General features: G+C 42.2%; 1 protein-coding gene and 1 long non-coding RNA gene across 2 annotated transcripts in view; one reads left to right on the forward strand and one right to left on the reverse strand.

Annotated features, from left to right (window-relative positions):
- TACC2 (transforming acidic coiled-coil containing protein 2) overlaps nt 1-26,222 on the reverse strand; it is a 115,107-nt gene extending 88,885 nt beyond the window's left edge. Inside the window, exons 1-5 of the mRNA XM_052677138.1 lie at nt 26,115-26,222; nt 17,449-17,577; nt 12,266-12,341; nt 10,915-10,974; nt 2,258-2,430 (exon numbers count right to left, since the gene is read on the reverse strand). Coding sequence (XP_052533098.1) covers nt 2,258-2,430; nt 10,915-10,974; nt 12,266-12,341; nt 17,449-17,576 — 437 coding nt within the window. The 5' untranslated portion in view covers nt 17,577; nt 26,115-26,222. The remainder of the gene's footprint in view (nt 1-2,257; nt 2,431-10,914; nt 10,975-12,265; nt 12,342-17,448; nt 17,578-26,114) is intronic.
- LOC128077653 (uncharacterized) lies at nt 17,146-26,296 on the forward strand. Its single transcript, XR_008205114.1, has 6 exons — nt 17,146-17,331; nt 17,402-17,584; nt 17,850-17,920; nt 19,088-19,219; nt 25,908-25,985; nt 26,199-26,296. It is a non-coding gene; the product is annotated as an uncharacterized LOC128077653 (long non-coding RNA).
- Nucleotides 26,297-27,090: the final 794 nt, after the last annotated feature.

Here is a 27,090-nt window from a genome sequence, read left to right on the forward strand (position 1 = left end):
AAATAGAAAGCGACCGCCTGAGCTCCTGCCCAGTAAATGCTTCCCGAAACAACAGTCCCACAGATCTCTTCAGAATGACTCAGTGACTCACCCACACCACTCATCTCACAGGAATGGATTTTGGATGTTGATGGATAAAGCTGATCTAGTCAGCTAGAGGTATTTAGATTTTGAAAGGATTCCCTAAAGGAATTTCGCTATGCCATTCTGTGAGCAATGCTCTTTTAGAGTGCAAATGAATCACAATAGTATAAAATACCTTTTTTTTTTATGTATTTATCTATAGAAGTATCTTATTCTGTCCATCCCAACACCAGTTCTGACCACTCTGGGGAGTAACAGCACAGCCTCATGCTAATGCACTGCACTCAGCCCATTGCTTTCAAACAGCAGCACTGTATGAGCACTCTCTCCTCCAAATAACAGTCCTTCAAAGCTGCTGAAACTAATGTAAACCATCCCAGCTTTAGCTCCATGTTTGTTAGTTGTCCATTCATGCTCTCTACTCTCAAGCCTTAAAGCTGGAGTCTGAGCTCATGCCTCCAGTGAAACCCACAGAGAAGGCTCTGCCTCATTTCCTTGCAGAGAAAATTTGGGCCTTCAGTCAGACTGACAACCCATTATCTCTGCCACAAGAGGAGGAAGAAGAGATATCTTCTCCTCAGAGGCAAGAAAATACTTTTAAAAGCTGCTGCTGTAAGAGTCCCTGTAACACCATATTGTGATGGAAAGTAGAGTGATAACAGTGGGGCTGGCAAAGTCCTAGGCTGCAGCAAATGAGTACAAGGCCAAATGCAGCAAGCCACGAATGCAGAAATAAAGGAAAGAAGCTGTTCACCTTCAGAAGGTCTCAGGTAGGCAGGGATCTCCAGCAAGATATCATTGCCTCCACAGCCAACCCTTAAATGAGGTCTGGGGAGGGGTGGATCCTGGCCCCAGCTCTTCCAGTCACTCAGCTGCACTGCATGCCCCTGAGCTCCCCTGGGTTGGCCCTGCCTTCCACCAGGTGCTCAATCACTGCTTCAGGCTGTGACTTAGTGTTTCTGTTACAGTCCCATACATGGAAGTCAGATACTAAAGCATCAGTATGAAGATTACAGGCACTTCATCTGAATCAATTCTACTCTCTCCCAGTGCTATCACAGCAAGGCCAAGATCAGCAAAACAAACCAAGGAACAATACTCACTGCTCAGTTTTGCAACACATTCATGGCTATCTGCATTCTCAGAGGAGACCTCCCTACCAGGACAGACCATTCCCTGTTGTATTGAAGCCCACAGTGAGCTCTCCAGCCAAGACCTCACGCTCCATACCTCGTTTGGCATGACTGAACTCCTTATATCAGAACCACCAAATAGGGGAGCAGGAACATGAAGTAACAAAACCTTCATGCTTCTTGATGTGTTCTGGTGGCATCCACTTGAAAGAGATGCAGCTACTCATTCTGCAGTGAAATCTCCAATCCAAACAGAAGTTTGGGAAAACCCTTAAAGAGGTGCCCACAACATAACAGCCCTGCCCATCTACCAGCAGATTACAGCTCTCTGTTCTAAAATGCATTTATCATTCTATCCCGAGGGGCACCGATGATTAGGAAAGCATTCAGCCCCATGTTAAGATCAACCCAGCATTAGACAAGGACTTCACCACAGCAGATGAGAAGCTTAGAAGCATGAGGAAACCCAAGTGCTGAAGTATTAATGATTCAAAGAAAGTTCACCCTTGGGGTTATTTAATAGGAGCCAAATCACATTGCCTTTTGCTATCCCTATTCACTCTGAAGGTTACATTAGCTCTGAAAGTGAATCTGTTGCTTTCATCAGGTGAAGGAAGACATTTAGAAAAGATACTAAGAAATATCAGCTGGGTTAATACTTTTGAGCTACACAGAGCTGAGCGTGGCATTTTGCAGTTGTTTACAGTTACGCCTTACTTCACAGCAATATGACTGTGCAAGAGACTTGTCAACATTCCTCTGTCTCAGGTAAGAGTTTATCAGCATGAATAACAGGCGTAGAATGTTCAGGCCAATGGTTTCTCCAACAACCGGAGCCTTGTTTACAGCTATGCAGCAAGGTGAGAATGTCACTTTGGTAAGCAGCAAGCAGTCTTGCTCTGGTCAGATATTTCAGAAGACCATCATCACCACCATCCATCAGGATGATAGATTTTGAATAGCAGAAAAAAAAGAGCAGACAAGCCCCAGCTATCAGCAGGGTTTTGGTTATATTAACAGGAAGAAGCTTTATTTCTTACCTTGCTGGCCCTGCAGTCAGAGGAGATTCACTCCCATCTGGTTGCACAGCAGCAGGAAGATGATCTGAGACATGCTGACCTCCAGCTCTTGCCACACTGTTTTCCTGGGGGCTCCTCTTTGTGCTGTGCTCATCACCTGGTGGTTGGCTTAATTCTGAGTCCTGTAGAGCACTCTGGAATGAAACAGGACAATTCAGATCAGTACTGCTCTTTTGGAGCGCAGGAAATCCTGGAGGATCTGGAGCAGTTTTGCCATGCCCTCTGACAGACAGCTTCTGTGGCACATGCTGTTGCTTTGATGGAAGTTGCAGGTTCCAAAGCCAAGCCTTTTTATTTTCATTTTTTTCTAATGGCAGAAATAAGGAAGGAAGTGGTTAAGCCAAAATTAAACATAAGGGACAGAATGGGGAGAGAAGAATGCAGCAATTGTTGTAAAGCAGCTCAGGGCCTTCCTGACCCAAGGAGCCTATCCCTGCTCTTTTCCCAAGCCTGGCAATTACTTGCTCAGTATCTTTGGAGTCAATTTAGAGACAACGCCAATATCAGACATTCCAACACTCAAATCTAAGCCCAAATTATTTCCCCTCCCAGTTCACCAATGCTCAGAATGTCTCTGAAGTGAGGCAGGTAGCTTGATTCACTGCCACGCTGCATTTCTGCGATAGCACCCATAACAAACTGTCATTTCTGTTGTGTGGCTGTGGAAATGAATGACATAAATCCAGTGAAGCTAACCCTCTTCTCAAAGGTAAGCATTTAGAATCATTGAATCGCTCAGGTTGGAAAAGACCTTAAAGATTATTGAGTCCAACCATGACCTAACCACACTACTCCAACAACCCTCTGCTAAGTCACATCCCTGAGCACCACATCCAAATGGTTTTTAAACGCATCCAGGGATGGTGACTCAACCACCTCCCTGTGCAGCCCATTCCAGTGCTTAACAACCCTTTCTGTAAAGAAGTTTTTCCTGATATCCAACCTAAACTTACCCTGGTGCAGCTTGAGGCCATTTCCCCTCATCCTGTCACCAGTGAGAAGAGACCAACCCCGCTCTGCTGTAAGCACCTTTCAGGCTTTGGAAGACAGCAGCTTACGTAGAGTCATCACCCATAGATAAAACATACAAATCCACAACACTAATGCAAACTGCTGGTTTCACTCTCGGGAGAAGAAGAGCCCTGCAGGGGTAAGCAGTGCCCACAGGGTGCTACCACAGGGACTGCTCATAGCAGACAACTTATGGGTATTTTATTTATGTCTTGCAGAAGCATCTTGGAAAGGTAAAGAGAAGTTTATTTTGTTCTTGATACAATCAGTAGATTTCCCATGGTGGAAAGCCATTGTTTCCAAAATTATGTTTCTCTGTAAACATGGCATGTCCTCACACAACCAAAGGCTTCTCTTGATGAGACCCAGGAATGCGAGACAGAGTGGACAAGGAAGGCCCATGTAATGAGCAACTGAAAAGGTCAGGGCACTCAGTATGAAAATACTCTCTTCAGATTTAAGGCAAATTTGATTAACTCTCATATCCTCTGCCTTCCCCCAGAGGAACTCCCTCACTACTGCTCTGTTTGCAGAAGTGCCCTTTATCACAGCGCTTTCCGTTTGGACAGTCCAGGGGCTCCGGGTTTCATGATTGTCAAGCACTTACCCAGCATGTGCTGACATCTGGAGTATTTATTTAAGTATATACATTGGCCCCAAAACTACAGCATATAGCAAAAAACTTCTTGTGCACTCAAGTAAATTTGGTTTTCCCAGCCAGAAGAAAAAAAAAAGAATAGAGTTTAGTTAGCATACAGGCTTTTGTTTTGAACTTGCAACATTGTTTTAGGAAGATTTGCTATTGTTTGCATGAGAAAGTTTGCAGAGAATTCGTTTCAGCATGCATAGATGTGTGCAGAGAGAACAAACTGACAAAAATGCATTATTTATCATATGGATACTCAGAATGGCCTGGGTAGAAAATGACCACAATGATCATCAGGTTCCAACCCCCTGCTGTGTGCAGGTCACCTACCAGCAGACCAGGCTGCCCAGAGCCACATCCAGCCTTGAATGCCTACAGGCATGGGGCATCCACAGCCTCCTTGGGCAACCTGTTCCAGTGCCTCATCACCCTCTGTGTGAAAAACTTTGTAACATCCAGCCTAAACCTCCCCTGTCTCAGTTGAAAACCATTCCCTCTTGTTCTATCACTATCCACCCTTGTAAACAGCCATTCGCCCTCCTGTTTGTACACTCCCTTCAATCAAGGAAAACAACAAATGGTGGAAATAGCATTTCTGGGGCCATACACAGCCACGCTGGAACCAAGTATGTTTTTTCTGCTCTTCTACCATCAGCACCTCTGTTTCCTTCAGCTCAGTACTACGCAGTGACTGCTCTTACATGAGCTCAGCCACCTCCTCATCACAAGGGTGTATCCCTGTTAGACAGCACCTACATGCCGTGACTTATCTGCTGTTCTGCCAAGTCCTAACATTAAAAGAAAAACACAATGGGAGAGGCAGATTGAGAAGATGAGAACAACTGCAGCAAATCTCAGTTCAAGAGGTAATTAAGTGCGCTATATTGAAGACTACATCAACACTTCTTGTGGATTGTCAAGGCAGTGGGCTGTTTAAAAATTATTTTATTTCTATTATCTTGACAGTTTTGTGCTTCCAAGGGTCTCCTGTTTAATTAATAACTTATCATCCACTTCTCACCCATCCTTAAACAACTGCAACCAGTCAATGAAAAACCCAACCCTCGTTCAAGTCCCCAACATGACCAAATTTAACAGATAATCAACACAATCTCTGCAATGCTGCTCCTGTTAGAGCAGCAAGGGTTCAACCACTGACAGCTGCTTGCCTGCCCAAGCAGGAACAACCAAAAAACAAAGCTGTTGTCTTGTCACCCAGCAGCACGCTTAGCCAGGAAATGATGCTCTCAAGGGAATCTCAAGAGAGGATTTTAACAGTAATGCGTTACAAAAACTTACTGGCCTTCTACATTCAGCTTACTAATTAATTAATCACAAAAGAATAGGCTCTGTGAATCTGTGCCAACCAATGGGAAAACAATTCCATTTTTCTATCAAGCTTTTTTAATTTAAGAGTTATGCAAATCAGGAGCTGAACTTGCTTTACAGAGCATATTTCTTTAGTTTTTAAATGAACATCTGTGGAAACAATTAACAAGAGCATGTTTTTGTTCAGAAGGATCATCAGAAAGCTGATGTCAAATGAATTATTTTTGATGTTTCAATGCATGCAGGCTCTGAAGTGATTTACTGCAGAAGATGGCAGCTAAATCCACCCTGCAGTCAGTTGAAATGTAGCATGCTCCTATTCTAAAGGATTCTCATTATGAAAAAAGTAATTGAAAGACTTAATGAATCAATTATGTTAAAAATCAGAATACGTGGGCTCTCAGTAGTTTTGCATCCAGCTTAGTTTAAAAAAATAACTAAGCTGTGTTTGTCACAGAAAATACACAAACAGGAGTGCTACACAGCTTACATCTGAAGTCACACTCCAAGCAAGTGACCACCCTGCTGCCTCCCTCTCTCCTCTAGCACAGCAGCAGCTCCTTTTCCAGCTTCCCAGCACAGCATCCCTTGCTGCATGCTGCCCTTATGGCAGGCATAAGCATGCCCAGTTCTGGCTGCACCTGAAAGCTATCATGGAAAAATTACATGAAGTTTCCACTTTCAGCAGTTCCCTGTATTTATGAGAGGAGGAGGCGCTGAAACAAGCCATAACTAATCTCAACTGATAAACCAGAACCTACACTAATCCACATCTTCCCCTACATGCTTTTTAAAGTTTATTTTTAAAGGTGAGACTGTGGCAAACACTGGTTCATCAGCTCCAAGCATCCCCATCAGGACAGGCTGTTGCAATTTTGAAAGCAGTCTTTGGGAGCTCCCTTTTGGTTCCAGTACAGTTACCAAGTACTGAATTAGATTTTTCAATGTTTATGTCCTTAATGGTTTGGAGAAATGGTACCAAATTAGATAATGAACGCACACTGCTTTTAAAATCAGAACTTCAGTGAAACCAGCAGAAGTACAACTCATAGGACAGGAGCTGACTGGTAACTGATGCATCAGGCCAACTAGAACTCCATTTGAGATATGAAGAATTACACTAAAACTTGGTTCTGTCACGAGGTAATAGGGCTAAGCTCTGATTTTAATGAACAACCTGTGCAGCAGCCTGCGTGGCTCAGCACCTGCCCATTGCTGAGAGCAGCTGTTAGTGACCATTTCTTGGTGTTTGTCTTCAAACTGACAGAATGCCAAGCGTCACAACTATTTGGTTAGTTGGATGTAAGCACTACATGACAGGAAATCTCTTTCTGGGAGATTTTATCCATATAGAATTTCGCAACTGGAGTGGATTTTTTTATTCATCAGTAATGGTGTAATTTGCTGTTGCTTCTAGCTCAGTTGATTTGTTCCTCTCAGGTGCAGTATTTTATGTTCATGCCTTTTCTAATTAAAATCCTCAAAGTGACAGGAATAAAAAAATGCTGGTTTTTGGTGGAAGTCTCATTTAACCTGCTTCCTACAAACAAAACATGTGAGAAGTACAATATGATAACAGCAACATTTGAAATTCCTAATATTATAGGCACCTATAAGCTTTTCCTAGAGAAAAAGAGCTGCTTTCTTCCTTAGAAATAAATCCAAACCTAAACACTTTAGTTGCAAGCATAAGCTTTTTCATGCATATATTTATATACGCATGTTCATATATATGTCACCATGCTACCCTTGGTTTGGCATGCTGTACAGAATACACCACTTCCTCTGGGCTACAGCAAGACCTTCAGGCTTCACAGCTCACACTGTAACCTTTCCAACCCACTGGGGACATTAATGGTTTATCTTCAAGTCCTTCTAACATCAGTGTAAATGTCTTCTCAATGTCTTGCTCTTGTGTTTAAGACGCATTCATAGCACAGGTCTGCACAGAGCTCAATTGAACATGCTACACAACTCGCTTCACGGTTCTTCTTCACCTCATCATCCCATTTATGTCACTGAAGTTCAGCAGACAAAGGAGAATCTGTAGCTCTCGTGGTAAGTCCATTTGCTTCCCCACAGCTTTTTTATCTTCTTTTGTCCCTCTGCTGAGGGTTGAATGAATACCTAGATTATCTCCTTATGGACAACATGTGTACAAGACATGCCAAGAAAGAGAGGGGATCAAGTTGGCGATCTTGGAAAAGAAAATTTATCTCAACATTCATAATTCAAAGTTGTTTTAGTTAAAATTATTTTTAAGTTATTAAGAACTGGTACAATTTTGAGAAGATGCAGATTGGTTTATGAGAAGTACTATTAAGAAAATCCTCTCCGCAATGAGATCTGTCCTCTGCTCTGCTCTCCTCAGAGCTGGCAGCATTTGCTGACGTAGTGCTATCTAGATACCCTGAAACAACGGACAGATCAAAACAATGGGAAAGAGGATACAACAGAGGCATGATGACAAAAGGACCAACACCATAGAAATGTGCAACAAAGGAAGGGAAGAAGATTGCTCACCTGTATCAGAAAATTCCAGATTCATAGGAGAAAGTTTCACCAAGGAGGAACCCTTGGAATCTTTCCTAATTGTAGTCAGCCCTTAAATGAGGTCTAAGAGAGGTGCAGCCAAGCTTCACCCCTTCTGGTCACACAGCTGAATTGCCCTCACCTGTGCTCCCAGGGCTGACCAGGTCCTTTCCCCAGGTGCTCAATCAGTGGTTCAGGCCACGACTCAACAGTTACCATATAACCCACAGTAGTGGAAAACGTTGGTCTGCCATTTCCTGGCTATTTCTAAGTAGTGAAATGTAGGGAATAATTATACAACTTCTTTATAGTTGTGTAATATTTTTCTTTTCCATCTATACCATAAATATACATTTCCCATTAGAAATGGTTGTGGCTTTACAGATGTGCAGATAGCTCTAACCATTATTTCAGAAGGGAAGGAATAGATTCCCAAATTCCTTTTCACAATGCCTTCAAATGAAGAACCCTTCTGCAACTCTGAATCTTTATTCTTCTTTCATCTCCCCTCATTCATTTAAAGAGAAGATGAGAACAAGTACAATCATTCATTATTGTGAGAAGTGCCCCAGAATTTGCTGCACTTGTACATATGGATGCTTAATTCCCAGAAAACAGACTGTGTTCTTTTTGTGTGAATTGGAACAAATGCTTGGTGTTACTCACCAAGAACATTAGAGCAGTAGTAGTTATTGGATGTAAGCATTAATGAATGACTGCATATAAACTGGAGCTATATAAGTACCAGCAATGGGCACATTGCCACTGCCACTCCGTAGAAGACAAGTGCTGACTAAAAAGATGTGGAGCAGGCCTGCTGTTTTGTGCACTCTTGATGTGCAAGGAGTGAAATGGAAGGAGTGAAAGAAAATGATAGCTTGTAGAGTAGAATAAGTGTATCCCGTGTAGGGTGATTGTGTACCTCATTAAAATGCTATAGGCACAAAATTGTGTGGAAAATTGGGAATGCGTGTTTGTTGCCAATTGAAAATAAGCAGTGGAATGTATACAGATGTTATTGCACTATTCGAGAAGTATGTAAACACACAGCATGAGTACCACAGCCCAGAGGAATTTGCCTAGTTATCCATGGGAATGGAGACTGAGGGCAGGGAAGCTGCTAGAGGACTCGCTGCATTCTGTGCTAATCCCATAATAGTGGGATGTGCAAGAAGAACCGTGCCAATTAAACTAGATCCACTGGCTTAAGTAAGTTGAAATATGGGAAAGGTTATAATGAGGCATACTAACTGCAGAACTGGGCAGCAGTCAGATTTGTTTGTAACAATTAAATGGAAAGACTCTAGCAGGATCACAGCACGACGCTCGAGACAAACAAATATACCCTTCAGAAGTTACGGCCCCTCCAGCAAGTATGCATGTGTTACCATCTCACACATCTTGCAGCAGAAAGCAAACAAGAGCACACAAAAAAGATAACCACACATTAGGATTTATGAGTAAAATGAAATGAACAACAACATAGATGAGTAACAGCCAGCTTTGTCTGGCTCCCTACTTACTCGGAAAACGAGGAGAAGAAAGGATAAAGCAAAATAGATAGAAATGATTTCTGTGGTAACTGACTTTGAAATTCCCTCTCCCACTGTGGGGCAGAGTGCTGGCTGCCAGGAGCTCATTTCAGCAGCACCTTCAAAGGGCTTTACAAGTGCTGGGTGACTTGGGCTTTTCTGGAGTCATGGGAGGGGCTGTGAATGATGATGATGGCTCTCCTCCTCAAAACTCTGAGTAGCAAGAGCTAAAAGCCTTGGCTACCATCACTGCACGTTAGAAAATCTGTCCTGTTGTAGCTCTAGAAAGGTTTGTGGTGCCCAGCTATTGGTTAGTTTTGTTGTAGTAAGCTTGCCTTCCCTTATAAGTGGTGCTTAGAAGATGGCACCTGAGCCCATCCAAACATCTAGGGCAGCAGTAATATACCAGTCTCTATGAAACTAGGAGCCTAGCTCTGGCTGTGTAGGTGATTTTTGAATACATGGCTTTCCAGAAAATTTGGGTAAAACCCAAGGACTGGCCTTGCCATTCCTCAGTACCAATGGTTGGCTGAAGAGAGATGTGTCTGATGGGCAACACAACTGCCGGGGTCTTGAAGGGTCCCAGAAACTGTAGTACTTCTGAGAGCTTCCCACTGAAGAATACTTCCTTTCTTTCCTATACATTTCCTCTGCTAAATCAGGGAATCTCTGTTCTTCTGGCTTCCTTCTTCTTCAATTTAAACATATTTGTCTTCACATGGAGTTTTGTTTTCAAGGAGAATGCATCCTGCAAAGCAGGTTTAATTCAGCATAAGCCCAACATGCTTTGCCACTGACAGGTCCTCGTTTGGAAGCAAGATGTGTCATGCTAATAGGGCAGAGCACAAGCCTAGAATCTCTCAGCAGTTCAGACTCTGTGCACTGCTGGAGCAAAACAGAGCATGGTTAGTGTGTGTAAAGTCACTTTGTTAATATACTGCTGGCCCCAACCTCACTGTATCTGTTTATTATCTTTGCTCATTTCTATTAAATTTACATTATATTTTCCTTGGAATACGGTCTTTAAAAGACAGATTGGGTATTTATTTTCCTGTAAGTGCCTACTATGTTCCTCATAGTAGCATATTTATCCTGCAGATCTTCCCTCTTATTAAATAAGTTCTAAACTTAGCACAGATTCTCTCAACTTTAATGCAAACCATGTGTATGGCTTCCAAGGGGCTCAGCTGAGAGCTAGAGCTGGGGAATGGTGTTCTCTGATAAATACATAAACAGAAACAACAACTCATGTCAAATGGCACTGCCTATAACAACATCCACTGCTCTACTTCAATTGTGGGAGAGTGGAAAGGGAAGCCAACATGCAAAGAGGGTCAAATACAGGCTGCTGTTCTTAAGCATAGATTGCTACCAAAGAGAAAAGTTAAAAGAAACCAGATTCTTTTTTTTTTACAACTTGCTGAAAACTTAAATGTCACTGCCCAGCAAATTTGCAGTTAGTGTCAAAAAACAAAAGCCAAAAGCAGACGCATGAGAAAAAGAACAGCCAAGCCTGATGCTAACATTCTGAAATGCAAACCATGCAAACCAGTTTCATCACACACTACCTGCTGTGTTCCTTGGCTTGGCGGCATAAGGATGACTCGATTTGCATTGGGAACTTCTGACTAAAAATAAATGCATTTTAAAATACCAGTCACTATAACAATTTTGAGTAATTTTAAGGGATATTTTCTCAATGAATGTTCAGCAGATTCAGTAGCTTTTAAGATGTTGTTATTACTTTCTTAGTTTCAAAAACATCTTAAGTGAAGGAGAAGAAATTCCAATTATTTATGTAAATCATAGAAATCATAGAATCACCAGGGTTGGAAAAAACCTCTAAGGTCATCCAGTCCAACCATCCTCCAATCACCAATGCATGCAAGTGAAATTACTTGTGTTGACTTGAATGAATACATCTTCCTGTCCCTGACTCTTAAAAGATGTTGTGACCAAACTCTGTCATAACAATACCACTTGGCCAGAACATCCAACAGCTACAGCAGAACTCTATTTCAAATACCTCTTTATGATAAAATTTGGCTAACTTTTAACACGGATTGTTGAAGAGGACTCACTTTGCCATGCGCAAGGTACAGTGGCTTTACTCAGACCTCAAGAGGAAGCAAAATGAACCCAAATGCATTTTGCCATCTACCATAAGATCTGGACAAAGAGAGGATGAAACGTTCTGGTATCTTAACTGCTGAAATTAACAAATCACAACTTTTATTCAAACGCACAGCAACATAATATCTTCTGATACAATCGTACACAGCCAACCACAGCACACGGCTTCCCTTCAGTCCAGCAATTCAAGGAAAGATGACCAAACAGCGACACGCATTAACAAAGCTCCCTTCTTCTCATGTAGATATGAACTCCTGAATCAGCACACCAAGGTCACTTGTTGACAAGAACTACTGTGTGTCAGAGCCCTGGGGGCACTCGGAGGCACTGCTGGCCCCCAGAGCCTCCCCTCACCCTGCCCATGGCCCCAGGGCCCACTCCGGGCCAACACGGCGTGCTTCACATCAAACCTGCACAGCCGCGGGCTGACAGCCAGCACCCATCTTGGCCCATCCCCATCCCCTGGAAGGGCCCGTGCCTGGGGCTGTCCCCACTGCCCTGCTCCTGGAGCTGAGGACAGCCCTGAGCGTTCCTTGGGATCCCAACAGCTCCTGACCTGCAGGCAGCAGCCACCTGCACGGTGCGGAGATGTGATGGAGCATTATCATCACCAAATTGAAAAGCAAACAAACAAAAAGTTGCCCCCAGTTATCACTGACTGCAATTAAATACGAGTGTAACTGGGAGCAGGAGATAAGCACGAGGCAAATGGTTGGTGAAACAGATTTCTACAAGGTTTGCTCTCTGGCTGTAGGGAAGGAAAGGCAATCATGCTGCCACACTCACCTGGTTTTCTGCACTACTGTTCTCATTGCCCATTCTGATGCTGACGTCCAGTACCACAGAGCAATTAAAGAGACCACTGGAAGAAAAGAAAAAGCTCTTAGTCTTCTGTTAAACAAACAAAACAAATAAAGCTAAAAGCTATACATTTTGGAGGAGCATCATCTCAGTCACCTTGTCTGCTTCCCCTCCTGACCTTCAGTTTTACAATGATTTTAAATCACAGATTAGGGACGAGACCTCTTTTGCAATCTCTCCCTGCTGCCTTTCCCACACTGGCTCTGCTTATGCTGACGGACACTCCCTGAAACTCAGCTTTGTTGCTCTGCTTCTGGATTATCCCATGTCATTTGAGCAGAAAGGCATTTTCCTTGCCAAACCTTCTTTGGATGGACAGCCCATATGAAAACTTTATTATGTTAACTGTATTCAAACCACTTTTCTATCCTGGAGACTCTGGACTGAGCTGCAGGCTCACTCTGCCTAGAACCACAACATTATACCTGGCTGTTCCTGTAACAGAAACGATTTCCCACGCATGCCCTCAATTTTAAAAGAGAAAAAATGTATTTTTTTTAATCCTTATTGCTGAAGTCTTACCATGCTTTACCAAGGTAATATTCTACTCACAATTTTATGACCTAAAACGCATTTTCTTTACACTTGACAGGATCTGCTCGCTTTAATTACTATTGGTTTTACACTGGTTCAACTCTAATTACCTAATTTCCAGAACAGTCAGCAGCAGCTCTGCAGGCAGTGCCTCCCCAGGCTCCATGCTTTCGCTGCATTTTAAAGGCTGCTCAGAAAGAGTGCGCACAACAGAGCTGCAGACATTTACTTCTTGCTGTAGACATTTCATTTTGGAGCTCAGGCATTTAAATTTGCTGTAATTGTATCATCAGGTGAATATTCCCTTCAATTTTTATTTTTATTTTTCTAAAGAACGTGAGATTGGTCCGTGGCACATGTCAAGAAAACCTCCATTAAAGCCAGGCTGACAGAGAAAGATTGCACATTGTTCGCCAAGAAAACCATATAAGTTTTTAAGGAATGTTATTACTTATTAGTGCAGCACACTTTTTTTAGACTTGAAAGATTATTCTTCTTCACAGGAGGCTTGGAGGGAGAGGAGTTGAGCGCTGTGCTTATAAGCTATGCTCTGTTTAAACTTGAGTGTCTGCAGGGGATACACCGGTGCTTGAACTTGCTCCTGTTGAAATCCCTGGGACCAGGATTGCACTTTTAGTGATTAATTAGCAGCCCCAGCTTTTATCTACTATGACTACTGCCAAATCCTCTGCTGTTTTAAAGTAGTCCTGGAAGTACACGGAAGACCATAGGCGATATTTTCCCAGTCGCTGTTCTCCAAGCACACAGTGCTCCATCACAGAGCGCGAATGTGCAAAGCTTTTCAGGTGCAGCTCAGCAAAACGCTCCAGGACAACAGGTTAAGATTATAATATTTTAAATGTGTGTTGTTATGACAGCATTCTCATCCACTGAGCAGTTAACTGAGGTTACAATGCACAGGAGGGAAACAACTTCTCTATAACAAGCTTCCCCCAGCAGCCACACGCTTCCCTAGGAGAGAACAGACTGGCATTTCCACCCACTGACCCACCAGCTTTTCTTTTCCCTGATCCTTTTCTGCTCCCACAGACATCGTGTGGAAACCAAAAGCTCTCACAGCACTCCTCCTATGAGCACTCACAGCGAGAACAGAAGCTGGGGAAAGAACGCAGCTCTCCAAGTCCTCATGTGTACATCAGTGTGCAATAGGATCATATATACTGATGCAAAATGCAAATTCTACAGTTTTTCAGCATTTGTCAAGTTCTTCAGTGGATTAGGCAGCATATGATATAGTGTTGCTCTATTTATTTTAAATTCACCCCAGTGCAAAATATGGTTTCAAGGCTTCTGCACCAATGCTACGATATTGACTGTTAATAGCAGCAACAACAAATAGAAGTTGAATTTGTCATACTCACTTGAAAGCAAAAATACTTTATTTATTGTTTTTTATTAAAACGTTCAGGCACTGAATATAAAATTACAAAAAACGTGGCTCGAAGTTTAGCTGTTGAAAATTTCCACCAATGTATCACATTGTTTTTATCTACTCTTTTCTCTGCTTAGAGTATGAAGTTTCACAACAGCCACATAACTGCACATTAAAATTTTCTCAATAATAAAGATAAAAGTGATCAATAAGGAATAATGCATATATTCTCCACTAATCACAGAATCATAGAATCATTACAGTTGGAAAAGACCTCCAGGATCTTCCAGTCCGACCCTCAATGAGATGTGAGAATGATAAGTGAGAGAACTGCACAGTAACAAAGATATTTCTTCAAATTACAATCTTATTTCCATCCTTTTTACATACATTGTTTTAAAAATCATTTCTCAATGCACAAGCATTGTTTTCATTGTAAAATACGTGAGCTTTATCATATGTATGGAATTTCAAATCAACGTTATAAACATGCTAAAAATCCATTCATAAAATAAACATGGGTTCACCGAAAGATAATCTTTCTCATCTTCCTGCTCTATCTTTTGCAATTTACATGTCATTATTAAAATTCTGTTAGCACCATGTATCTCAAAAATGGCTCACTGGTACCAACTTGGACATCAGCCTACAGGGACTTCTGTATCTATACAGCAGAAAAACCGCTTCCAGGAAAATGAGAGGGAGACCATTTAGCTTTGCACTTACGTTCTGGCACAACCGGGCAGTGCTGGGTGCAGCGATGCTTTCAGAGCATGTCTTCAAACCCTTTCTCCCATCTTTACTTCATGCGTTTTCGCCTTGTTTTCCTCCTGCCTCTCCTCGGCCCAAATGTAGGCTTTCTTTCAGGGACCCACCTTCATAACCTGCTCTGCAACCAGCCTGCCTCCACCCCAGGCAAAAAGCAAACGAGTTATTCCTCCTCCGCCCGGCCTCCCCCTGCTCCACCGGGTTGCTGTGGCTCTGCCTTCCATAAATCCTCTGCTAATGGTTTTCAAATATATCAGCCTGGAGAAAGCAGCCTTTGGTCAAAGCATATTTCACCGCTGGTGTCCCTTGGTCTATGGTAGGAGAGGTGCTTCTTGCACTGCAGTTATGCATGTGTTGCTAAGGGAAAATTAGTACTGGGGGGAATATCTGCTCTGCATTTTGTTTGTCTATTTCACGCTGCCCTTCATTTTATCTCACTACTGTTGAAAGCTCTTCTTGACAGGACAAGAGAAATTGGTTTCAAATTAGAACAGGAGAGATTTAGATTGGATATAAGGAAGAAGTCATTTATGATAATGGCCATGGGGCAATGGCACAGGCTGCCCAAAAAGACAGTGATGCCCCTTCTCTGCAGACACCCAAGGTCAGAGGATAGGGATCTGAGCATCTGATGGAGCTGTGGGCATCCCTGCTCATTGCAGGGCATTGGTTGGACCAGGTGGCTTTTAAATGTCCCTTCCAACTGAAATGATTCTGTGATGCTTTGAAATACCTGTTAATAGGTGCTCCTTTTCAAGTTATGCTGAAATCATTTCCAATACAATTGTCCGGAAGGGAGGAGATGTGACAGAAACCCTTTGAAATGTGATGTTGCAAGAAGTACTGGTTCATGGACAAGCTAATTGCTGTTATTGATGTGCATTGTCTGTCCAAGCACAGCTTCATTGAGGGGTTCTCAGAAAGACAGCTGATAAGAGAAGGCAGTGCAGCAGTGTTTCATCAGTGGTAACTCCAAGGGATTAACGTGTTTCTGCCCTCACCAGTGGTATTTGATAGTACACACAGCAAAGGAATAGCAAACTGTTGGGTTCCTGTACCTGGAAGAGCAGCACAGCAGCATTACTGAGTCCAGCACACTCAGTTCCTACCTGACATGAATAAGAGGCAGGAATTTCATGTGGCATCTGTGTGCTGGGTCTGGTGTTCCTGTGGTCATTCTCTGCCTTGGTGTGCAAACATCTGGGCTGAGAGCATGAGGTATGTGAAGGGCTGGAATGAACGGCTGCCAGAGTGCCGTGCCTTTACAAGCTCGTGTTTCTTAATGAAGTCAGTGAAGCCCTCAGCACCATGATAACACCTTAATCCACAGTTACTGGTCAGAATTCTGCAGGTCAGAAACAAGTTATTTGTATTTCCTGAGCTTTTTCAGGTTTCATGCTAAGGTATACATGTGGGGAGGTTTAGTGGCATGGGGCTAAGACAAAGTGTCACATAAATCTGTGCTACATCTCAGAGAGCTCAAAATGAAAAAGTCACAGTCTATAGTGAAGCTCTGGAACTAAAATACATGAAAGCAGCTGTCAGATCACCTTTGTTCTGTTCTCCCCATCCTTTTTCATGACCCAGAAAATTGAAGTTCATCAAATTAAGGTTTTAGTACGTGCTGCCTTAGAAAATAGAATAGAGCCACGGTGATATTCATTGCCTATAGACAATACATAATGAAATGTTTTTGTTTAGGCTCTCTGCCATGAATTTAAGAACAAGGATCCTGTGGGAGCTCAGGGAAGCACAAGCCTGACAATATATCCTCACTTCTGCTAGTTGGATTATTGCCTCATGCAGAAACTGAGCTCATATTTGGTGCTATTCCATTTCCAAAGCTAAGGCGAGAGAATGCCACGAGGTGAGAGCAAGGCAGCTGCCCTGCAAAACAACCGTCTGGCAACATGTCGGGGAAACCAACCTTTTGGTAGACACTCATGATTTCTGGTTATATATTTGTCTTTTTTATCAACATGTGTGCAATGGAGCAGCCCTCTCTCTGATGGGTGAACCTTGTATAAGTTTGCAGAGCCACGCAGACAGCTGCTCTGCTGCCAGCAATGAGTCACGAGGGAGCGACAGACGCACTATGAGCAGCAACTGCTTCAAGCTCCGGGCCCAGAACAGCTCTGTCAGACAACACTGACATTACATTTTGGCCTTTGACAGAGCTTCATCGGTTTTCTGACCCACTCTGGTGTCTCAGGCCCTGTCCCAACTATGCCAAGCAGCCTCTACTCACTGCTAGTAGTTCCAACCTATGCAGATGCTGCTCATCTGCTCTGTACCGGTAAGAGAAGTCAAATCAGTTTGCATAAACCATGACTTGTGAAAGCATTTTTCATTCTCTAATGTCTCAGTTTATTCTTTTTGATTCCACGACAGATGAAGATGAAGAAGTACTCACACTGGGCTGCTTTCCTGTGATCCCTCATCCACACTTCTTCCTGCAGGGAACTCCAAATCTTTCTTGGTCAAAAGAGGATCTAACCCAGGAGGATTGGAGGACTCTGAGTAGGGGAAAGCACAGCTCATTCTGAAAGGTGAGGTATGTATCTGGTTAATGAATTAAGCACTTCATTAAGATTCAAATAGCTTGGCATGCATTATTCTATTTAATCCTACTACATACAATATTTGGCATAATTACCAACCACACATTACTCAGATACCTCAGTTTTATACATAGAGTAAATGCTACCTGAAGTATTTATATGGGACAATTCAGTATGAGTTCAGTTTGCTTGATGGCAGAAGTGCTACTAAACAACACAGAACATTTTAATGTTTCTCATTTGTACATGACAGACGTGACACACCAAGCAATAAAAGACTGCTGGAGCACTGAGCATGAAGTCATGCACCAGCTGTTCTTGCAGGTAGGAGGAAAGAAAAGGGGAGTGCTCAGTATTTTACTCTTCTCCGATCTTGGTATCACTGCTATAAAATAATTTGTATTTTCTGCGTATCAGAATAAAATTGTAGAGACTTCTGAGACTGACAGACGCCCTTTAGCCCTTGTTTCCTGCCCAATTCTAGAAGTGCAACCATCAAGATGTGGGAGGGAAATCATGATCCGATCATGACAGCTGGTGAACACGTAATGATTGAAAAGTGCACAACTTGGCTCTGCTTAGCAACATCAGCAGCTGGATCCACTGTAAAATCGTGCTGCTGCTTGGCAACAACAAAAAAAAGCTGAGCTGGCCTTTCGTGAGACTTGTGAAACGGTGTTTTGCTGCTCACCTCCCAAAAAAGAATCAGAACTCACTCACTGGCCTGCATGCTCAGGTAGAAGGTGGCTCTGTGGGTCCAGCTCTGCAGTGCAGCCTGGGCTGCCGGGCAGTGCGTGGTGTGCAAGAGTGCAGGAGGAGGAACAGGGGGACTCTGAGCACCTGCTATGATTTTATTTTTTTATAAACAAATTAAGGAAGTTCAAAACTATTCTTCCTATTTCTAACTAATTGCCAGCAGTGTAAGAACCTGGCATGGAAAAAATCTGATCTATGGCACTCCACCATCGCTTCCCATCAGGCTGTCCAGATCAGCAGTACTTTTAAGCAGAATTATTTCTAATTAGAAGTACTTCAGGGCATTCCCACGCCATGGGTTCAGTGCAGCAGGGATCTGCCTGGGCACAAGCAGCGGTCAGGCTGCAGAGAGGGAGGGAAAGGATTTTGTTACGGTGTGAAAGCTGCAAAAGATATTGTGATCCAAAACGTTTCTGATGGGATTCAAGGTATTGAAAAGTTTAATTCATGCTCAGGGCTGTGAAGCAGTGTTAAGGCAGCAGTGACAGTTTTATAAAGTGTCACTGAGAAGCTGTCATTAGGCATAGCACCCCTCCCTAAGCAGCATGGAGATGATCATTAATTTTATTTACCTTCTACCCAAGAATATTTCTTTCATGCTGAAAATAAGCCTTTCATTTCAGCTCTTAACTAAAAGTATTTGGCACAATTTGAGAGTCCAAAAAATGTAGTCTAAATATTGGAGCACTTCTCTCTCCAAACCACACTTACAGCAGCATTTTTGTTTTTTACCAGGTTCCATGCACAGAACTGAAGGCAGTGGGAAGGCTGTTGGAGTTGGGGAAATGCAGCCCTGCACTGTAGCATTGACTCTCCAACTGTCCACAGCCAGTTCTGGGCACGGAGATGAGGACAAGGACTTCTCAGGTAGGTTCCCAATGCCACAATGCCACAAGGCAGTGAACAAGGCTTCCTCACATTTCACCTGCTGGTCTGTGCCTATCATCACACAGGGCTGCATGTGATTTCCTTGTTATTACTGCCTGCCTTTTGTAAACAGCCAATTATGATTGATGACAAATACCTCACCTATATTTAATCACGAGACACTCATGACTGCATAACCCAGGTCCATAGCCAACTTGGCAGAGCGCACGTTTGTTTTTGCACTCTAATGCACAGTCATTGACTCAAAGGGAAGGATGCGTGCTCCTAAAGCTCAAAGATGAGGCAGAGAAACATTCCTCTGACTTGGGGTGAGTTCTGGAAGGAGCGTTGGCACCTCTGGAGCGAAGGGCACATTTTTGGAAGCACTGACAGATGGTTGTCCTGCTGCAGGGCCCAAGCACAGAGCTGGAGTGGTGGTACGCAGCTCAGAGACAAAAATCCACATTATTCTCATTCAAGATGTGCTGTGGTTTATCAGTCATGAGAACAAGCTATGAAAACAAGTCTCTTGGGAGACTGGTATGTCAAGATAATTTGTTAATAGCACGTCCTGGGCTTGGTTTCAGACTCTCGTCCAAGCAAGTGCACCAGGTCACAGCAGGGCTAATGCTGGGAACTGAGTCATTGGCCTCTGAAACAATCTTGCACTCAAGATAGTGTTGGGAAAGCCATGTGTCATTGTTTACAAATAGGCTGAAGGCAACTGAAAAAAAAAATATTTACTTTGTAATGAAACTTGTGGAGTAACACCAACCTTCTGTTCTATGAAAACTGTTAGGTTACATAGGCACAATGCTTGCGGGTAGGTAGGATTGGTGATGGAAGTCCTTTACTGATTTATAAAGCAGGGTGACAATGACAACACTTTCCAAAGGGGAAACTGAGGCATAAAGGGGTTGAGTAATCAAGGCATCAATATGTTGTGTAATCCTGTACTAGGCTTGAAACCAGGGCTAGTATTCAGCACTCAAAACAATGTGCATGGACTGCTTTAGGGACTTTTCTCAATGATGCTACATTGATTTAACCTTGCACAGAAAGACCCCATTGCATTTCAAGGCTACAGGACCTAAATACTTTCTTTAGGCTCATTTGTAAGTGCCAGCCAAGAATGTTTTTCTGCACAGCAGTGTCACAGAGGTATCATTAAAGACATCACAAACAAATAAACATATAAAGCAGTAAAGCTGAAATCCATTTGACATGCTAAAGATAATAACAGCATAATAACGAGTGCTTCCCTCTTGGCAATACAACTCTTCCATCATCTTTATAACGTTTTTGAAATGAATGTAATGAGTGAATGCTTAAGGTGAATGTCAGTTATATACCCATTTTTCCCCTTGACTCTGTTGACTCAACTAAGCAGGCATGCAAAACAAGACAATGAGGTCAGTTAGAGACAGTCTCCAAATTCTCTGTGATGATGATGATGATCTGGTGACAGTGATGGGTGCCAAAGACGCTTTTACTCTGAACTGGAGCTCTTGATGTTTGCTCCTGTGGTTGTGTCTTTTTTAAGAGATGATCTAATGGTGGGAAGCTGCCCTAGCAATCCTGGGGTGTTGGTGGAGATAAAGTTAACTAAGCCGCTCGCTGTTGTTACAGATGGCACAACTCTTCATCCTTTTGACAGACATAAACCTAATCAGCTTCTCCTAACGACAGATTTAAACTCATATAACATATTGCCTTGTCCAGCTGGGCTTACACTATTTATACTCGTGTTATCATTTTCCAATAATACAAACAATATCCAGTTTCAGAATTCCGCTCTTCATTTACAGCTGTATTTTCTGCATTAGTGTCTCCCCATCATTAGCAAATACTCAGCGCTCAGGCTTTACAGGATTTTACCTCAGTCTTGCTTTTGATTTGGGGGGGTTTCCTGGAGACCAGGCTCAAAAAATAACTGTTGTTACGTATAACTAGGTGCTGAATTTACATTTTACATTTTTAAGCAAAGATTGTAATACCGAATGTAAAATTGGGAAGAAAATCTTCAGAAATCATCTGCAATATTGGCTTCCTGAGTCTGGAAACAGTTTAGTTCAAGATGTCAATTCCCCATTTAATCTCAGTAAGATTTTAACACCAAAATCTAATTATGCATTTCGAACATCAGCTGTAGTTATTTTGGTTTTGGTCATTATGACAGATGGAACTTGACAGATGAACAGATGAAACTTGATTCCACAGTTGGTTTCTATTTATCTGCTATTTATCTATTTGTCATTGAGCTGTTCTTTCAGCCCTGGGAAAATTAAAAAAGGTAATAAAGAGGATGGAAATAAGTAACATTGGTCCAGCCTTCTTCCAACTGCAACAACGATGCATGTAACCAGCTCTGTCACTTCAGTCCAGTGCCTGGAGTCATATTTGGATGTGGCCTCCAAAGTGAAAATGATAATTCTCCCATTCACAACAGCTGTTTTTAATGAATCACAAAGCACGTGGAGATACCACTGAATGAAAAAATAACAACTCTAGTCCTAGCATGAAACCGTGATCATTTCTTGTACCCAAAGAGTGGATAGCAACCGTATTTTAAGTTAATGCAGTGAGCACAAAATAAGGCTCACAGCTGTTTGTCCAGTTTAAAGGTCATATAAGGTTGGAGGATATGCACCCTCTGTAGCTACTGGGATAAACTGAACTGAGATTATCTCTTCTTGTATCCAGATGTGATTATTCTTTTCTGGTGTGATCAAACATACATATACTGGAATTCACCAAGTATGGTGAAGGAATAGCATTATTTCTGATAAGTGCAAGAGCGTGTAGATTGATCCAAACCTCTTCAACCTTCAGCTACGTAGGAACAGAACTTGCCATGGAAAGTTATTTTGAGACTGTAGAATTCATTAAAGCAAAAGGCTTAAGCACCGTTTCCAAAACTCTTGAAACACTGAAATAATGCTGGGCCTAAATATAATGTGCATAACAACAAAGAAGTGTTAAGGCTAGTTTATTACAGTGCAAGAATGTCATCTTGAGTAAAAATATGCCAATGCTCCGTGCTCCTGATGCACATCACCTCTGATGAGAGCACTGAATGAGAAAGCCATCACAGAAACTGAAAAAGACTTGAGGTACAGCTCATGAATTTATACGTCCCCCATCTCACTGCATCGTGCAGAGATTTTCATATGGGTTCCATAAAAGTGTGCAGCGCTCCAAATCTGTGGCTAAAAGCAGCTTTTTCTCATAAAGAAAGTGGTTAAGTGTAATTTTCAGTTTACAGTTGGAAGTGGCATGGAAACTGTGAGTAACAGACAATGCAACAAGTAGGCATGGAGCTTACTCCAACAGCTAGTAGCAATTACTGTAGTTTCAGTTCAATGTGCTGCATACGTAGTACACACAAAGAAATACAAAAAAACCCTCAAATCATGGTAGTCTAATCAAAAGCTTTTTCTATGAGGATGAAAAATAGGACAACAGCTCACACCATCCTAGGATAATACTAACAAAAGTGAAAGACAGCTATGTATAATACATCACACATAGTGTTAGAGAATTCATAATCTGTACCAAGCAAAACCAAAATGGAGCTCATTAAAATCTAGGCGTGCAAGGTCTAGAACTGCAGATCTATTAAGCTGTGCTTTAACAATTAGGATTTTGATACTTGGGAGCTGCTGCTTTGTACTTTTCTTCTCTTTCTGCAGCAGTCTGCTTCTGGCTGCTGCAAGCAGGTGCTCATAATGCAAGAGTTTGATAGTATCAAAGATCACTGTGCTGCAGGAGACCTACACATATCTCTGCCTCTTTGAGAGGGTGAGAGAAAAGCTGACATCGAACCTTAAGAGCATGAGGTGGTGCTACTTGACTGACAGCTCAACAGAGTCACAGAAAATAGGGCTAAGAAGGTGTAAATCTCCCCCCAGTTGTTGTTTTTTTTTTTTTTTTTTCTTCCAGGTTTTACAGAGGAAACATATTTTGGGAATGGAAGAAAATGTCCTTAAGCTATTTTTCCTGAAGATCTACTTAGCAAATCCTTGCCACTTGGTCTAATTTGAGCACTTCAGTCAGATCTATTCTGCACGCACTGCTATTGCATTGCCTCCTTCCTAAAGATTCCTGTTTTCCTTCATTATCACTAATGAGATCATCTTGCTTTCTTAATCACATTTATACTGGTTTTGTTTCCTTCTAAAACTCTTATGTTGCAAATACAGCAATTGCTCACAGCCAAAAGAATTATTAGCATGACATCTATCTCATAGTGGTTGGGTTGGATAGCTAGAAAAAGTTTTTATGCTATACACCCAGCCTGCATGAATCAAGAGAATCTTTTCTGATTACTTACATTCAGAAAAGCAGATTTCATTTAGATAAATTAAATCATTCTTACCTTTCACCCATGCAGACAGACTTTACTGCTAGGAGTTCTGTACAATTCCCCACAGCACACCGCTGCTCTGAATATGAAGCAAACAAACACAGCCTGATCCATTTGCAAGGACTCAGAGCTGGCTGAGCCTTGGTTTGCCCAAGCACCACGGGTGCTAGCTGGATCATATGCTTACTGTGAAACCAGAGAACTAAATGAGTCTGTCAAGTCCTAACTAGCATTTTATGACAAATTTATTTTGGCAAGAATGTATAGTGCAGTATTGTGTCAGACTTGCTGAGCCTTATGCATTCTGTATCTGTCTTGATGGCTGACGTATTTTCACAGCATCCCATGTGCAAGAGTGTCTCATGGAAAACAACACAAATTAAGTCAAACTTTTATTTCACCCTGTGATCTTTAGAAGCCCATAGTTAAAAAGGATCGTGTCAAGAAAAACTACAATCTGTGAAGTCTTTACTCTGACACTGGCTGTCAGCAGTGCAACTCTTCAGTCATTAATTGTGGCGGTTGAATGTAGAATCAATTGAATTTAAGGTCTTTAGTTGGGTTTAAGCTTACATCAGAGACACAGGACAAAAGTTCACTCTCTTCAGTTCTGGAGTCGAGGGGCTTCTATATATTTATTCCACTGGCATTACAAAACATAAAAGCTGATCTGACAGTTTTCTGAGGTGACTCCACCTCCCCACCTCTCCTGAGAATGGTCAGCTGTCAGTAGGAAAGCTTGCTTTCACCTTCCTCATGAGAAGAAGCAGCACAACACTGATTAAAAGCTGCCCAGAACTACAGGGCAGTCATTCCCTAATACTGCCACAGAAGATGAGAAGTGTAAGAGGATTTTAAAGAAAGCCTCAAGTGAGAAAAGGAATATCGTTGATATTCTTCACAAATACCATCTTCCTTCCTACCCTCCAGATGAATGGAAGCTGGAAATGAATGCAGGGAGCCCACCTCAATCTGGAGGTTGTTCTACGGTCTGAACTTCCACAGAGATGTCTCTTGCTCCCTCTGCCATCCCCATCATCTGTAAGATCTCCAAACGATTGCTTCTCTTTCTATTCCTGTTCTGCTCACTCTACATCATGCAACACAAACTAACCATCAATTTACAAAATAAGTTGATTTTTTTATAAGGGAGAAATGGTCTGCAGGCACATTCTGTAAGTGTGAAGTACACTGCTGGACCTGGAGACAGTTGTGTCACTTTTTTTTCTTTTCTTTTCTTTTTGTAGGCTGACAAGCTGCCTTTGGACAGGTGTCCTCTTAACCTGTCCCACAAACCAGTGCCTAGGTGACAATTCAAGTTCAGCCAGTCACTGACAACTTGCTTTACTGGTAAATGACCAAGCTATCAGATAACATAGACCAGCTAAGGCCTCTTTCCTGAATGAGGTTGACTTAAATTTCTTGCCACAGTCTGCTTTGGGACTGTCTAAACGTTTGCTTGATGAAAAATGCTAACCAGCTGATCTGGGAGCACGTGCAAACTGACTACTGGTCCAAAGAGCTGTGGGCCCAAACCTGTTGTCACAGATCTCTGTTTCAAAGATGGAAAAATGCGTGCATGTAGATGTAGATACAGATTCAGATGCAGATGTGGAAGGCAGGGTAAAGGAAACTAAGACAACGAGGCTTAGCTTTTCTGTCCGTGGGCCCATCTGAACCCTCTGGCCAACTAGCAGCCCTTCTACCAAAACAGAATGGCAATATAAACCCTGTTTATTAGAAAAATGCAGAAGTAATTGAAGTCCCTCTGGCCTTCCGTGTTAGCAACATGTTTCAGTATAATAACACAATGATAAAATCCTTGTTAGTCTCTAACTAATGAAGTACTATTTTAATCTTAGTTCTCTTAGCAGGAAAGGCTAGAAGTGTCTTCAGATACCTGAAGATCTATAAGAAGGAGGTCTGGGTCACCAGAGGTAATTTTCCACCTGTAGGTGTGGATGATGGTCAGCTCTCACTTAGGAACATGGTTAAACATCTGCATAATCTTTCTAGAGAATAGCCAGCTAATTTTATCTCTGAAATTCTGCATATGAAACACATTCTTGTCGTTACATGGCAACGTAAAATCAACAAGCAATCCTTTCTGAAACAAATCCTTAGAACTATTTCTGAAAAAAAAAAGGAACCGTGGAAGAGTGCCATATTAAAAAAACTCCAGCATTTGCAAATAGCTATTACAGTCTGTAATGTTGCAGCATGTTTTTAAAATAGCTGTTTTAGGACATGCATGCTAATATCAGTCTGTTGGTCTTAGAAAGATACTATTAAATAGTCATCATCCTGTCGTCTACATTATAGGTTATGTGGATTGTAAAACAAGTTATACGAGAGATCATGAAACTATAGAACCTCAAAGGAACTACTGTGTTTTTTCTGGTAAGCAGAAACGTTTCTTTTACTCATAAGACACTCCTTTCACCTTTTAGTAATGTCTAAAGCATAATTAGCATACTGCTTTGAGTCTAGACATTTTTAACTTTAAAGAACTAATAAAATATTACTTACCAGTTTTCCTCTAGACTAAAAATGAAAATACACCATTCAATTTACCACTGATTTTTATAACCTTCTGCACTCCTTCTCTCCTAGCCGGTGTATGGATCCCCTTTCTCCCTGGATCACATGAAAGTGTTCTATTAATGTGAATTGGCTTATGTTTGAGAACACTATGCTGGAGAGCTATGAAGTGTAAGGAATCTGACCCAGGGATCTGCAGGGCTGTGACACATCAGTTCTTTACAGGAATTCTCAGTTGCTGGTTGAGAATAACACAAGATAGGTCTGGTACACGGCGTGCAGTCTGCTGTCATTGTTGATGTTAGTAAACCTTTTGCCTAAGGCAGTGAGACAAGTTCTGTGATACACCACTCTAACTGGAATTTTCCCCTCTGGCAGTCACTCCAGGACTGCAGTGCCAAGTGTCAGGCTGCCTCTCCACCCGACTAACTCAGTAAGTTAGGAAAACTATTCACCACTAAAACACACACAGCCACAGCATGGCTGGAAGCGATAGCTGCATCAAGAAAAACACTGCAAGTCAGCACTGCTCTGCATATTTCCTGAGGAATGCGTTGCTGGAGTTCAGAACAAACATTCGAGGTCTGGGATTGCTACGAGAGTACCTGGCAGAAGAAAAGTCTCCACCACCATTCCGTTCTAAACCTCTTTGCCAGTGTTTAGTCTTCTCTCGTCCACACACTTGGCAAAGAGGGAAAGCAGCCCGTCTCTTCTCACTGCGGATAAGATGGATCTCTCAGCCCACTTGTCTGAATGCAGTAGTAGAAGACAGACGCACAACTGGGTTTTCTTTTGCTCCAGAGGGAGCAAGTCTGACCTACTTTACCCACAACTGGAACATTATCTTCGTGATTCTTTCAGGAAAAATACATGCTGCTGCAGTATAGATGACTCAACTATAAAATCCCATACCAGGGGTGGGAGAGAAAAGAAAGGAAACCCACACCAAACACCAAAATGACTT

Source organism: Tympanuchus pallidicinctus, unplaced genomic scaffold (assembly GCF_026119805.1).
Source record: "Tympanuchus pallidicinctus isolate F22 unplaced genomic scaffold, pur_lepc_1.0 scaffold16, whole genome shotgun sequence".
Lineage (NCBI taxonomy): Eukaryota > Metazoa > Chordata > Aves > Galliformes > Phasianidae > Tympanuchus > Tympanuchus pallidicinctus.